The sequence below is a fragment of the Clytia hemisphaerica genome, unplaced genomic scaffold (genome assembly GCF_902728285.1).
Source record: "Clytia hemisphaerica strain Z4C2 unplaced genomic scaffold, Clytia hemisphaerica genome assembly, whole genome shotgun sequence".
NCBI classification, from domain to species: domain Eukaryota; kingdom Metazoa; phylum Cnidaria; class Hydrozoa; order Leptothecata; family Clytiidae; genus Clytia; species Clytia hemisphaerica.
Window position 1 is genome coordinate 990305 of NW_027104591.1, and position 16135 is coordinate 1006439.

At 35.0% G+C, this 16135-nt stretch overlaps 1 protein-coding gene across 1 annotated transcript; it reads left to right on the forward strand.

Annotated features, from left to right (window-relative positions):
- The first annotated feature begins 2976 nt into the window (after positions 1-2976).
- LOC136823626 (sphingosine kinase 1-like) lies at positions 2977-8324 on the forward strand. The gene is made up of 5 exons (XM_067079802.1): positions 2977-3415; positions 3731-3874; positions 4248-4342; positions 6707-6822; positions 7224-8324. Exons 1-5 carry the CDS (start codon positions 3028-3030, stop codon positions 8014-8016), a joined length of 1536 nt encoding a protein of 511 aa, XP_066935903.1. The 5' UTR covers positions 2977-3027; the 3' UTR covers positions 8017-8324.
- The last annotated feature ends 7811 nt before the right edge of the window (positions 8325-16135 follow it).

A 16135-nucleotide genomic window follows, 5' to 3' on the forward strand; every position in this document is an offset into this window, starting at 1 on the left:
GGATATCTGTCCCTGCATATGCGAGTGTCTCTAATTGGTCAGTACGCGCCCAGTCACTGAGCAGAATTTTTGCGGGGTTTGTGATATTTTTCGATGCGCGCGCATAATTTATGGAAAAAGCTGACTTTGCAAAAAAAGATAAACAAATGAAAATGAAAACGCAGGTTCATTTCTAAAAAAATGGCTGATGGAAAGGAGCCTTTATGAATGTGGCTGACGTTTGGATATAGTTTAAAGTAGTTTTGAAAGTTTATTGAGTTTGTAAAAGAGGTTTTATGGTAAGTAATTATGTGTGTCTGCCTGGGTTTCCACAGTTTTGAGATTCTGTCAACAAGGGTTTACTCACAGACTGTGTCATTCAAAACTGTATCAGACTTTTTTAGTTGCACCAGACTCTAAAATTTTAGAAACTTTGTATGTTGAGGTAAGAGTTTTTTTTCTGAAATTTTGAGTCTGGATACCCAGGCTAGTTTGGTTCAAGAAAATAGCTTAAAATTTACAAATCATATACCTCAAGGGAAGAAATTTTCGCGAGAAGAAATTTTCGCGGAATTTAATTTCGCGAATCAGAGTTTCAAAATGGCAAATTTCGCGGAATTTAATTTCGCGAATGAGCCGATTTTAAAAGTTTCACGGAATTTAATTTCGCGATTGAGAAGAATTTATCAACTTAGATTAACTTTTAAGCATAACGGAGTTGTTTATATTTGTTTATATTTCATAAAAAGTACACGTTATAATGCTTAAAAATCAATTGTGTCCATCTTTTTTGGCAATACCTGGTCAAAAACAACAAAATAAAAGAAGAAGAAAAAAAATCGAATTTCGCGGAATTTAATTTCGCGATTTAACAATTTTGGTGTGCTTCGCGGAATTTAATTTCGCGAATCACGCCCAAATTCGCGAAATTAAATTCCGCGAAAATTTCTTCCGCGAAAATTTCTTCTCGCGAAAATTTCTTCCCTTAAGGTACCGTGAGATTGGGTAACTTGGGTAACCGTTTCCTTCAGCTTCGATTGATTTTTGCGCTTTATCCAGGAAAATTAGCGAAATAAAGCGAAAAAAAACAAGCAAAAAGAGATAAAAAATTGTTATAATTTCTGACGTCAGAAATAAAAAACTAGAGAAATGATGTCAACGCATTGTTCATTTTCCTTTGAAAAAGTGACGTGACAATGAATTTTTCTAACGACTGGTAACTCTGGGCAGTATAGGCCCGTCGTCAAGCGAAAAGAACCAATTGCATTGCGCAAAAAGCCGCGTAGCCTGCTTTGAAAAAGTAGCCGGTCAACAATCTGTAGGAAAGCACGTTCAGTTGTATGGAATGTTGTTCATAATTCTGTTCATAGAGATTGCTGATAGGTATAACTATCGTTTCATATATTCTGCATTCAATCATACTCTTTTATGCTTTCTTGTAGGGGGTGGAATATGCAGGGGGTAGACTCTTGGGGGAAGATTCATAAAATGGGGGGTCAATATTAACTGATTTTGGGGTGTTTTCCCAAAAAAAAACAAGGATAATGAAGGTTTCGGCACTTTTTCAGGAAAATCTCATAAATCAGAGGGGTCATTACAAAATGCTAATTGGGTGATTTTCTTTTTTTTTGCCAATTTGACAAAAATTGCAAAATGACCCCCTTACTAAGCACAAGAGAGTAATTTTTGTAGAGGTCACCAATGTCTCTTTTTGTATAAAAGTACCATATTTTCATATGATCACACAAAAGTAATCTTAGTTTCGTTTTGCAGGTATAAAGTCGTATGAACTCTCTGTTCCAATAGTGACATGACGAAACCAAAAACATTATCTTGCATCACATATCTTGAAGCATGTATGAATTTTATGAATTTTTTTTTTAAATTTATTCTTTATTTAAAGTTGGGTAAAAACCTGCTAGAAAATACAAAAGTAAATTCTAATTAAGTCCAACTGTCGTAAAAATATTATATAAAAGCTATTAAAATAAAATCCTAAGAAAAATAAAACGAAAAATATTTACAATTTTTGCATGTGCATTTTGAAAGTATATCGCTTTCGTTTAAAGCTTTAAGAAAAGAGTCAAGTTTTTCGTTTGATTTAACAGAAGATGGTAGTTTATTCCAAGAAGATACAGCTCTAAAGTCAAACGTATTGACTCCAAAAGCACTGTTATATTTTTTATATGATGGCAAGATTAGAGTATGACCGGAACGAAGTTTATAACGAGATTGCAAGGTTGTGAATATACCATGCATAATACGCGGCCCAAGGCCATGCGTAGATTTAAAAACTTCAGTGATGAGGAGTTTAAGATTTTGTGCATGAATATCTACAGAGTTGCAATCAGTTAATAAGGTACCATAGGTCGAGATTGATTTATTTTTCAGAGCACAAAGTGCTCTGTGATGGCATTTCTCAATCAGGCTATTTCCCCCCTTTCCACAGAACATCCAAACAAGTGGGCAATAATTAAAGGGTGAAAGAATATAAGAGTTAACGAGAAGCTTTGCTTTGTCTTCCGATAAGAAATTTCTTACCCTTCTTAATGCCCGGAGTTTTTGGTTAGATTTCTTACATAACTCGGTGATATGAGGAATGAATGACAGTCTGCTGTCGAAGGTTCACCTTTTCGGAAATTTCATTCTTCAACCAAATTCAATCATATTGCTAAAATGATGTGCCCGAACCTTTTTTCCAGTCTCTGTTAAAACCAATTTTGTTTTGTTCTTCCATAATACTTTTCAAAAATATAGCTACAGTAGGTAGATTTTTTTCTATGTGGAACATTCACCAATGATGGGAGAAGAATCTCTCAAAACGTAGTCAAACGTAAATTTGGTGATCCATATATAGGTATATTTTTTTCCACGTGAAATTCACCAATGCCTGATGATGGGATGGGAGAACAGCCCGACGTAAATATTGTGATTCAATTCAAGCCACGATAAAACTTCCAATATTCACCTATATTGGGGCGATGCCATTCAATTAAATTGATGTTGTGTTTCTTTTTGTTTAGATAGTCAACAAAATTATAATACAAAATGGAAGAAAAACTATTAGATGGTAAATTCTACTTGTTCCCTTCATGTACCAAAATACATGAGGTCATTGTAACTCGTCAAAACCTAATGTATCGGGAACAGGTCATTACCAAGCAAGGAGTCCCACCCAAACCTTTTATTTCCATATTAATGGAAAATATCATTGGTTGTAAAATATTTGAGAGTAAAATGAAGAAAGATAGTTATTGTTGTTTGATGGTCAACATGTTGATGAAGAACAAGAAAGGCACGAGAGAAAGGAAACACGTGACCTTTTGTATTTTCCAATCAGATGATAAACAAGAGAATATGACTATTACCGAAACCTGGGCTAGAACGTTGTCGTGGCTTGCTCGCGATCCAACACTGAATGTAGAAGAGTTACAAGGTTTGTATTCTTGTTTATAGACTATTCAAATCTTCAATTGATTCCTTTTTACCTACCTTTTTCAATAAATAAATTCGATATTCATTCCAAAAATTAATATTATGCTCTATTCAAAGACATCTGGGTTCAAGCAATAAGCGTACATATTATTTTTTCTCAATATTTTGGGGGCGTTTACCAGTTCGAAAGGATAGAACGTCTTTAGGAGGCCAAGCTACTGCTAGTAATAATCGCAATTTAGAGGGCAGTGCTCATTGAAGGCTAAAATAAAGTAAATACTGAAATTGCAATTTCTTTTCAAAATCTTTATTTCAGAAAAGGAAGATTTTCCAGAGCAAAGAAAGTATTTCATTTTGATCAATCCGAAGAGTGGTAAAGGCAAAAGCTTGGAGCTTTTCAATAGTACCATTGAGCCAATATTGAAAGATGCCATGATTAAATATGAGGCTTTTATTACAGGTAGATTGCTTCAATTTTTGTAAGATTTTCTTTTGCAGGAAGAAATTTTATAATAGACAAGTTAATAATTTTTGAAACTTGGAATGTCTTTGTTTTTATTAGTGAACCTTTATTTCTGAGCAAATGTATTTTCTTTTTCTTTTCCCCCAGTTTACAACTTTGGTGAGTAATAGAAATCCTAAAAAATCAAGTTAAGCGAGAAGGAATTATTACCAATGGTTAGGACTAGGATGAATTAGCTTTTTGGCTAAAGATTCACATTGGAAGGGTATATACCCTTTAAGCTTTCAGCAAGCATCCATCTGATTTATTTTATTATAAAAGGCTTATTAAGGGATGTGCGCTGGCTTGACTCTCCTCCTTTTACTTACAGAATACAGTGGACACGTTATGAAATTGGCCAAAGATTTCGATCATAAGAAGTATGATGCAATTATTATTTGTTCAGGAGACGGACTTGCGTATGAGGTACCTTCATAGTTTGCACCCCCCCACTTTTTAATAGGGGTATGCCAATTTTTTTTTTGGGGGGGGGGGGGGGGGTACCAAGATTTGCCAGAGAAATTGGGGGGATGGGAATGTAGGGTGGGATCAAATAAGAAAGGGGGTTGGAGATTTTGGTCAATTTAATCATATACAAATGGCTACAATCTGTTTTTCGCAGCTTTCGGTGTTTTACAGTGTAGATGTACAATTTGTATCTCATATTTTTCTTGAATTCGAAAATTTGACTTGTTCACCCCTGTAATTACATTAGTTTGTAAAACATTTTTGTCTGGATATTACAGTGCGTATAAATATTTCGAAGGCTACATCTCATCCTCTTTCACAATTGGCGCAACTATTTTTCTCTCGAGTCTGTGATTTAAGATGCGCTTTGATTATGTTATGTATTAAAAACATGGTAAACTTGGAGACAAAAAATAGCGATAAAAGAAGTGCATTAAAGTCATAAATAATTATCGTTAATTATGTTTCTGTCTCTTTGTTAATTCAGCTTCCTAACATGATTTATTACAATTTAAAATAATAGAGAATAGAAAATAAATCAACAAATAATATACGCGCTACATTTAGCCAGTAGGAATGTCATATTCAATTTCATTATAATTTATTCAATATTAAAAAATTAAAATTTTATCTATTGCGAATTTCCCTTAAACTGCAAGTAAGTAGTTATTAGGATGAAGATTGGGGTTTCAAGATTTGAATTTGTAAATTTGTTTGGTAAATTTAAACTTTTAGAAAGAAGCGACTTAGTAAAATTCGTTCTACTGTTTCTCGGTATTTCACAAGCCTTGAACTTCGCAGGTCCATCAATACTATAACTGTCTCAGTTACAAATGAGTAGGACCTATATATAAGCTGATTCCTAGTGGAAAATTGGACAATATGAATACTGTTTATATAATGCTAATCATAGAGAGTTCTTTCCCGCAGCTTTTTCATAGGGGGATGAAATAAACCTAGGGGGTTTATAACCCTCTGCAAACTATGACCTTCATTTTCATTTGTACATCAATATCAACTTATATCAATAATTATGTTCAATATTATTTGGAACAGGGGGTCGATACTCAAATCTAGGACATCATGATGTTTAGTGACGTGGTGGTATACCAAAAACTCTTAAAAATCCTTTTAGTACCCCATGGGTACACCAAAAGGTGGTATCCGGACTAAAATATGAGATTTTTTTTAGTAAATTGGTACTAAAATTGGTCATTTTCATAATTTTATGAATTGTTTTCAGAATTTTTGCAATTTTCCAAAAAGGTTTTAAAATTTTCTCATTTAAGTTTTTTTTCACATGCACGTAATTAAGTAAAATGTAGAGGTTGCTTACATTCAAAAAGTTTTGAACGGAAGGAAAATTCACGTAAGACCCTCTTATAATCAACAAAAACTTTACATACTGTAATGTCGGGGAAATTCCCAAAAGACAGCCTCACGAACGATTTTCCGTAAGGTCTAAAGTAAAATTTTGGAGAAAAATGAATACTATGTTGCAAAAACCAGCACTCTTGAGAAAATTGGCCCCGAGAAGACCAAATTTGTCCCGAAAAGACCAAAATTGGGTGGTCTCTGTATCTAAATGTCTCTAAAAATTTAGTACATGGGTACTAAAATACCACTTCTCTAAAATGGGGTGGTGATATGCAAGAAATTCTCGAAAACCCTTTTAGTACTCGTACATGTCCTAGATATTAGCTCCCCCCCCCCAAACAGGGGAATTCTTTCACTTTTCCTTAAATTTTATTCAAGGCTTTTAGGCCTAAAGACAGATAGCTAAATAAAAGAAATCATAAGGCGAGGCCAATTTAATTTGTTGTTTTACGGACAATGCCACCCAAAAAGATGGTCGGTCGGTCGGCGGGAAAATAAAAAAATTTAAATAATAAAGAATTTTACCTATAAATTTTCCTAAAAAGGCAGCAAAAATGCGAAGTAGAAAATAAAAGACATAAAAAGATCGAATTCATGGATGAAATTAAAAATTAAATCATGAACATATAAACGACTGGACATCCATCTTTTTTTGAAGAACACACTGCTAGCTTCATAGCCGCCTCGTTAAAAACATAAAATGAAACAATAAATTTTGATGATATACCTCTTGGGAATACCTTGCCAACAACGCCAAAATTTCGGCAAAAGAGTAGATCTGCAAAAGTCGGTTCTTAGATACACGTTTAGAAATCTGTATTATATTATTACATTTTTCATATTCCAGTAGATCAATGTTATGGTGAAAAGAGTAGTTCTATTAAATTCGGTTCTTACATACAAGTTTAGGAATCTATATTACTATGTTATCTTTTCATATTATAGTACATCAATGGTATTATGAAGAGAGCAGATTGGGAAGATTGTTTACAAACACCGATAGGGATGGTACCAACTGGTTCAGGGAATGCTCTATCAGCTTCCATCAATTATGCTGCAGAGTAAGACCATTTTCACCCTTGATTGTTGTCTGTACCAAGTTTCGAAATTCATTGCCGTGTAGGATACTGATTTGTATTCAAAACTCTAGCGAACTAAGTTATATCCACCATCTTTGATTGAAATTTTTATTTAGACAAATCGATTCTCTAATGGATGTGGGCCAATTAATAATTCATAAAAAAAATTCCGTTTTTTCATTTTTTATTCGCCATATGAGATTTTCTAAACAAACGGTCTAGGATAGGCACCTCCTGCTCTGTGTAAGCAGCAGTTTAAAAGTTTTGAAACCAAATGGTAAGGAATTCACCCAAAAACAAAAAAAACATTCAAATTAATTCCCTTAAGAGATTTATCCTCTCCGGTAATATCTATTACATTCCACTTTCCCTCCTCATTTTAGTGAAAATTTTGGCATAGTGAACGCAATGTACGTCTTACTGAAAGGTAAATCACACCCAATGGACCTGTTTTCTTGCCACAACTCTAAAGGAACTGTCTACGGATTTTTAAGTTTAACTTGGGGCCTGTTATCCGACGTCGATATTGAATCAGAGAAGTACCGTTTTTTGGGACCGTTACGTTTTCTACTTGTCGGCGTACAACGGATTTTGTCGTTACGTCATTATCACGGGACGTTCTATTACTTGCCGGCGCTGGATGACGAGAATCGAGACGTCGGGATCGAACAAGACGGAAGCAATACGCAACCAGTGATTGATGATGTGGACGGAGATTCGTCGCCGACGGCTCCGGAGGATATAGAACTCGTACCCAAACCTTTAGATTGTGGACCCAAGTGTACCATACCTGCTTTGAATGAAGAATGTGGGACTGAAAATTGGAAGAAAATTGAAAACGAGTTTATTTTGCTAGGTTTACAGTCTATATCTCATTTAGGCTCGGATATGCATTCAGCACCCGGCGTTCATTTCAGCGACGGCTATTTAGATTTGCAATACGTCAGCCGCGGTACGACCAAGAAACGTATGTTAGACTTACTAGATGCATTTGAAACTGGAAAACATTTGGAGTATGATGATGTAGAACAGATTAAGATAAAAGCGTTCCGGCTTGTTCCGGGTGATGACCGTACCGGACATATAGCAGTCGACGGAGAGGAGGTCGATTATGAACCAATCCAAGGTGAAGTTTTACCTTCACTGGCGAATGCCATCATGTTAATGAAAATTTAACCAACCCCTGTATGTATGTATGTTTTACAGTTTGATTTTCTGCTTGGTGTGCTCCCTCATTTTTACCAAATGCTATGCAAAGCTGAAGTCTTTTAGAACAATCTTTGAAGTAAGTAAAGTGTTCCGGAAAAATATTTACCATGGTATTTCACGAAAATGTAATGGGAGTTTTCCTGAAGAATAAAGATAATTATATCGATATCAAAAACAAAGCAAATATGGGCACAGTAGAGATAATGGAATATATCATTATTCTTCTGAAGGGTACATGAAGGCCTTCGTATACTTATACTAACTTATACTATATACTATACTATACTTCGATGCTTTTTCTAGCTGTATACTTCTAAGAGAAATTTGTCAAATGAACACTCAATTTATCATTTTAAGGCAATATTAGTTTGGTATTTGGGTGGTAGACAGTCAAAACACAAATCATTTTTCGAAACTAGAAGATTACGAAAACCAATGGCGATCAATATAGTTTAATTTTGGGAGGGGGGTCCTTTAAAATAGGTTGCATTGCAGGCCTTCAACATAATAGTCCTAAAGAAGACCTGATTAATTTTACCTGCGGTGTCAATATAGGGGATAGTTTTTAGTTTAATTTTCCATAAATTGAATTTTAGTTTTGATCTTTTTTTTATGAGTATAAATATTTTTCTGTTTTTTAAGATTTTTTTTGCATTAGATTTTCACTGCTCTAATACTCTGTATATTTATCATTATCTCAATATTAGAGACATTATGAGGTCCTTACGGTAATAATAGATAATTGTTTACTATTCATATTACGATGGAAAAATTATATAATATGATGTTATTATGTTTATGTTGCATTTTTTACTATAATCAAATTCTAAATTCATTAATTTTTGATAAAAAAGACAATAATTTTATGACAATATCCTTAACATTTTATTTTTCTTTACTTTCCTCAAATTTGGTTGGTCTAATTTTAATTTCTCTTTAACATTAACAACAGTTTTATTCCTGCAAAAACGTAAATTATTAGCAATTTCTTTATTTCTGTAATAACGTCTTTGGACATATAGATGATTCCTCGTTCTTTTGCCACGTTCAATTTTTCATAAGGGCCTGAAATGTTGGTAATATTATAAAAACTCAATTCCCACTCCATTGCGTGATCTTCATTGAAAATATTTTGATTGAAACTTCATTATAACACTTAATTCTCCAAAGAAAAAACTACCAAGTTCATTTCTTCCTATGATTCTATATTAGTTTCCTTTTTTCTTCTTTTATTTTAGATAATTACTATTAGGGTATTACATGCAAATTGCTCTAAATTATTCTATACCATTATACTGATGAAGTCATTACATGTCATTTGGGGAGTCACTTGTCGACCATAATATCATTGAAATTGAGCAATGTATATAATTCATGTTCACTTTCCAAGAGATTAGATTATTATTTTTTGTCAAGATCAAATTATGTAAGGCTTTTGGTGATATAGGTTATATCGTGTAGTGTGTGTTCATTTTATTTTATTTTTCTACTTTGCCATTTAAAGCAAATCTTTATTCTTTTCAGGAGCACTTTGGACATTCGATTGGGTTTTGCTAATCATTACACCTTTTCGACCGTAGTCGCGCGGTCAGGCGCGTGCCACTTTTATCACACTAAATTCGATCCAATCCTTTTTTGACACATTTTTCTATTGTCTATAGGTGCGAAAAAAGGACTAGGACGGTTTTAGTGGGATAAAGCGGACAAAAAATGCCCGCGCGACAATTAGCGGTTATGGTCGAAAAGGTGTATACATGTATGTGTTTACGTTTTATTTTAGATGAAATAACTAACAACAACAATGTCGAAAACACAACCAATTTATCCAACAATAGCACATACAGTCTTCCTATTGCTGTTCACTTTCACATTCTTAATCAACACCACCGATGCACAGATCTGCCAACAACCATCAACCACAACCACCAAGAATGACTTCTCATTCTGTTGTTGTCGTACAATCGAAGAAAAATTCATTAACGAAAATCATACAGATCTCCATGTCTTTTATACAGTATCAACATGGACTGTTTGGAAAAATATTACAGGAAGAAACGAAACGATATTCGATCAAAACAAAGACCATCATTGTTTTACTGAGACTTCCATAAGTTCTCCTATCATTAACATTACTACTGAATGTCATTGCACTAACATTTATGATGATTTGTCGAGTCATCGAACTAACATTCAATTTACATGTCCAAAACCAAAGATTGTGATAGGTAAGATTGTTGTTGCTTTATATGAACCAGTAAATTTTAACTCTCCCTCCTAAAAACCAAAAAAAATTAATGAACGCCCTTGGCGTTTATTCGAAGTAATACGGTAATAGCATTTTAGTGGTTAGGTGTTTCAAACTTTATTATTTACAATGTTAGAAGTTTGGACAAATTCAGGGTAATTTATGACGATGGGGCTGGATGGGGATAAAATTAATTGTCAGGTTATTTTTCTCACTGGGGACATTTTTTTGCATTGAGTGATCACTATTCTTCGTCAGCTCAGAGGGTGTCTGTAATGCGAGGATGTGTTAAATCAATGTTGTGTGCCAGCAGGGCTTACTTACACTGTCAATCATTGAAAATACACATAATTCGTAGCGCATGGTGAAATACTGAAAATTTTCTGTATACTGTAGCGTTTTACTGCTATCCAGCCAGTTTATACTTAGTTTCTTTGATTTTTCTGCAGTTAATTTGAAAATTCGATGGTAAAAGATGAAAATTGCCAAAGTCTTTTTCATAAATTTCGTCACGATCAACGACTGTCTCGTTTTCTCAACTTTTGTTCCTTGGTTGAATATCTAGGGGTAATTTTTTCAATTTTTGAAAATTTTGTTTTCCTGGGCCTGGGGAGGAGTTTTTCGACAAAACAAGACTAAAACTTTGTGGCTGTTTAGCCTGTTATTTATAAAGGTTTCACGTGGGTTTTTCCACCCTATTACTTGGGAATCTGCAATTGGGTCTTTAAGTTAGTTGGAAAAATACTGAAGTTGAGCCCAGTGTGCGTTGCGTACGTTCGACAATTCAAGACAATTACCAAGGTAATTTCTATACCTCACGAGACACATTTTTTAAAATATAATTCTTTTGATCTCCCCTTTAGTCTAGCAAGCTAGACGACTAATTTATACGTAGTAGAAATAAAGCAAAAAGTAATGAATGGAACAATTTTAGTCGTCTAGAAACCTTTGTGCACTAACTCCAAACAAAACAAAAGTGTCAATATTGCAATTAAAATTTTTTCTTGCTCAAAATAATTATTGAGAAAAAAGAATATGTGTGGATTTGTGTATTGAAAGTTTTTCATTTGAGTTGATTTCGTTTTGAGAGTTTGTTGTTGCTTGATAAATTGTTTTCTCGCTACGCAAGTTTCTGCGTAGCTAGCCCCTGTATCTATAAGACTGGAACACCGGATTCTTCCAGTCGTTTATACAAACTAAATCCCGTATTATTAGTAGTAGTATTGGTATTGGTATTATTAGTATTACACGCATTATAAACGACTCCAGTCTATCTCCCCTTTGGGATTCAATTATCATAGATAATAGATGTTCGCAAAGTTATTCAGGAAAAAGGTCTTTTGCAACATACCTTTTCGCTGTGATCGAATTCGCCCAAAATGTCACATAATATCTATTTTTTCTCGTCATTAGGTGCCTTCCTTGACTTGAATTCTACATCTGGTATTGAGATGAAGAAATCTGCAGAATTGGCTATTGAAGAGATCAACAAGGATCCATTATATTTTCCAAAATATCAAGTTGTTTTGGATACGTCTGGAAACTCTACTAATAAGGTATGTTTAACGGTCTGAATTTTCATAAACATCTAATAGTGAAGCGGCTAAAACCTAGGATCACTCAAGTTAAGTAACCTATACCGTCGAGTTTCCAAAGTAGACCGTAAGGTAGTGTTAAAAATCCTTCCATCTCAGACGAATTTACGTCCAAGCGAAGTATTAAACTGCTCCAACATACTTTTTCTTAGCCACCTCTTCTAAAATATAGTCCGAGACAAAAGAAACGGCTGTGTCAGTCGAGTGCCCATTTCTGAAGCCTGATTGAAATTGACTGATGATCTTATTCCGTTCAAGAAACTCGGATACCTGGTAATGGACAAATTTTTCGAAAACTTTCATTGTGATTGGGAGAATTGAAATTGGCCTATAGTTATTTACGTCATTTGCATCACCTTTTTTGAAAAGGGGTGTCACTCTCTTTCTTTTCCAGCACTTTGGCACAGTGCCAGTACTTAGAGAGAGATTGTAAATATATGTCAAATAATAAGCAATGATTGGAGATCCAGCTTTCAGAGATCTGGCACAAATACCATCCAAGCCAGTTGCCTTACCGTTGTCTAACCCTGAAATGATTTTGATGACAATGGGAAGAGATACAGAATCAAAGAAGAAGGTTTCATATACAGGTTTAGGACAGATATGCGAAGTATCCGAAAAATTTAATACAGAAACAATTTTTGTTCCGATGGAAGAGAAGAACTTATTAAAGATCTCAGAAATCTGTTTCTTATCGGTAATCTCAACGCCATCGTCAGTAAGAAAGTTTGGGGTTGTATTTGATCTCTTATCATTTGGAATTAGAGAGTTCAATGTTTTCCAAAGCTTTTTTGAGTTATCACTATTCTCGTCGATGAGACTGTGGAAATGTTGTTTTTTAAGTCTATTTTTCAAATTGATAACAAAATTTCTTTGCTGTTTGAAATTGAGCCAGTCGTTTTCAGATTTCGATCGAGAAGCCATCTTTTTAAGGTAATCTCTAAGCCTGATAGATTTTAAGAGCTCCCCAGTGACCCATTGGGGATTGGACTCTCTGACTCTCTTTTTAGTGATGGGTGCCAGTTTATGACAAGACATTGTCATTAAAAGCCTGAGTGGCTCTGTCAACATCAGTGGTGTTCAATACGTTCGACCAGTCCAAGTCACCAAGACCTTGAAGGAAAGATTCCTGGCTGAATTTCTTAAAACACCTACTTTCAATAAATTTTGGATTTCGTTTGATCTTAACATTGCCTCTTTTAATTGATACAAAGCAGTGATCACTGAGACCAATATCGTGAACTTGACAATCCATTGCGTGATCACTGTTGGAAAGAATGAGGTCAATCATGGTAGATGATGTCTCTGTGGTTCTTGTAGGCATATCAAAAAATTGATACAGACCCCTAGCTTTACAGTTTAAGTTCGTTAACAATACTAGAGAGCCTGTTTTGTAACAACATGTTACAGTTGAAGTCACCGAGGATAAAAATTTCAGAATTATTTGGTAATTTATCAACACACGACATCAAGAAAGACTTATAACGTTCAACAACATCAAGATTCTGTCCTTTGACAGGTGGACGATACACAGCACAAACATACACAGACTTGGACTTTTTTTGCTTGACTTCAACCCACAATGTCTCATTTGATTTTTTTGAGACATGAGAAAGCTTTTTTGTCGTTAAAGTGTCGGCAGCAAAGATGAGGACACCTCCTCCGTGACAAGTACGATCTTGCCTGTAGATGAGATATCCAGGTATGTAGATTTCCGAGTCCGGGACGTTGAGTCAATTTTCGTCTCGTTAAGACACATAATGTCAAATTTATGCTGCCTCAGGAAAATTCTCAGGAAATCTATCTTTGAACGTAGGCCATTGATATTGAGATGGCCGACAAGACTTTTCAGTTAGAACAAGGTCGTCGTTTAAATCCAGAGGAATAACTACCTCTTCATCGGGAATATCTAGATCTAGATTTTCTACTTCAGAAAATGGTAACTGAGCGCAATAACAACTTTGACACATAAAAGGTGGACCTAAATTTTGGTACGAGCGCGTACTTGCGTAATCGGGGTACCTAAGGCACTCCCGAATGGTCGCATGACACTCGCACCTATGTTTTTTAGGTTTTAGATGGGGCATGGTCAGATGGTCCCACTTGTTAAAAAAAACGAAAAATTTCGAAAAAACCTCATTTTCGCCCAATTTTGATGACGTCACAGAAATTTACACCTTTGGTGAAAATTGGAAGTCAAAAGCTTTCTCCTAATGGAAGTGATTCAAATTCTTATTTCTGTGACGTCATCAAAATCATGAAAATTGGCTGAAATGAAAAATTAGTTTTTTTCGAAATCTTTCGATTTTTCATCAAGTGGGACCATCTTACCATGCCCCATCTTATTTTCTATATCGAAATGAAAAAAACTAAAAAGCATTTACGTTAAGGCAAGCGTCATGCGACCATTCAGGAGTACCTTAGGTACCCCGAGCGGCGAGAATACAAAAGTAACCATGGCAATCATCCAGGATCTTGGATGAAAGTCCTATCAAATCATGAATAAGAAACGTAGAAAATATTCAGTGAAAGAGGGTATTCTCGGAATATAGCATGAATATTTTTATTTATAGGAATCGATATAGACCTCTTTTAGTGGCCCAAGCCCTGATTTTAAATTTTATCGATTGCGCCAACGGCCCAAGCCCTTATTTAGTGGACGTAGCCCTTCGAAAAAGACATCACGGCAAAATACAGCGGCCCAAGCCCTGCAAAACTTAGTAATTGATATTGGAGTATTTTAGGGAGGCCAAAATATTGGATAAAAGTAAAGATGATGATGGAAATCAGAGCATTGTATCTGAGTGTGATATCCAAAATCAAGAGGATAAAATTTCCCAAGCTCCTTCTCTTCATGCAGATTTACAGCTGAGAAATATAGTGCACTATAAGGGTTGGGTAAATCAAGAGAAAATGCACTGAAAGGGTACCTTTTCAGCCATATTGAACTGCACTGTAAGGGTACGATTTTGAAAAGCAGATTTTGCGCGGCACATACCTTATCGGGGAAAACTTCGTCGGGGAAAAGTGCCGAAATTTTTGCCAAGTAATGAATATTTTTCCCCGACGAAAATTTTCCCCGGCCTTAATGCGTTTACCAACTACCAGCAAGTGATGAATATTTTTCCCCGACGAAAATTTTCTCCGACGAAGTTTTCCCCGATAAGGTACCGTCGTTTCAAAATCTAGTGCCCCCCCCCGGGGTCCTTTTCAAATAGCTTTCAAAGTTATGAGATATCCTATTGATCCCAATGCTTCTTGTAAAGTCATTATAGGTTACGAACATAACCATCCAGTAAACTCGCAAGAAGCTCTGAGCTTTAAAATGATAACTGATGAAGTTATGGTTGAAATCATTAACGCAATGGTAATACACCATCTCAAGCATACAAAGAATTTGTCAGCATTCTCAAGCTACGTTGTGAAAATCAAATTGAATTTAATTTGAGTAAAGCTGACAGATCAAAATGTCCTCAAAGAAGAGACTTTAACTCGCTTTATATGAAGTTTTGCCAAGAACATTTCGGTGGAAAAATCGAGCTGACATGTTTGAGAAACTGGAAGAAAGAATTAAACAGTTTGAAAAAAGCATCGATAAGGAATGAGAATGGCATACCATGCGTATGATCGCAGAGAAAAACATCAATTTTAGTATGACAGCTAATTTTGTTGTAATCTCTTCATATTTTCCCCCGCGTTAACTTATTCATGTCTTGGGCCGCTGATCAACAGTAAGTTGTCAAAAATCACTAAGTTTTGCAGGGCTTGTGCCGGTAATTCAGGGCTTGGGCCGCTGTAATTTGCTGTAATGTCTTTTTCAAAGTTCTACGTCCGCTAAATAAGGGCTTGGGACGCTTGTGCAATCGATAAAATTTAAAATCAAAATTTAAATTCCAAGGAATATAGCCTTAATATCCAATAAGGTAAGCGTCATATAATATAGGAAATTTGGGTTTTTCCTTAGTGTTATTATCGAAACAAAAGGATCATTCACGCCGACATTCCTTTTCACACGTCAGCAATCTAGTTTTTATAAATATAAAAACTAGATTGTAAGGTTGATTCTAAAAAAGAATAGTCGTTTCTTTAGACCACTACGTTATAGGTTAGTATTCTTGTAATAGCCGACATGTGAGCTAACCAGGAAAGGTATGAGCTTGAAATTTGACATGAATCTTTCCATCCATAATGCCTGCCAGCACCCAAAAAATTATAGCCTGAAACTTTGTAGAATTCCCAGCAGGGG

Excerpts from the sequence above, each read along its gene's own strand:
- LOC136823626 (XM_067079802.1), top strand. The coding sequence starts at position 3,028 with ATGGAAGAAAAACTATTAGATGGTAAATTCTACTTGTTCCCTTCATGT. Across the intron at positions 3,416-3,730 it reads GAATGTAGAAGAGTTACAAG|AAAAGGAAGATTTTCCAGAG; the intron begins GTTTGTATTCTT and ends TCTTTATTTCAG. Across the intron at positions 6,823-7,223 it reads TCCATCAATTATGCTGCAGA|TGAAAATTTTGGCATAGTGA; the intron begins GTAAGACCATTT and ends TCCTCATTTTAG.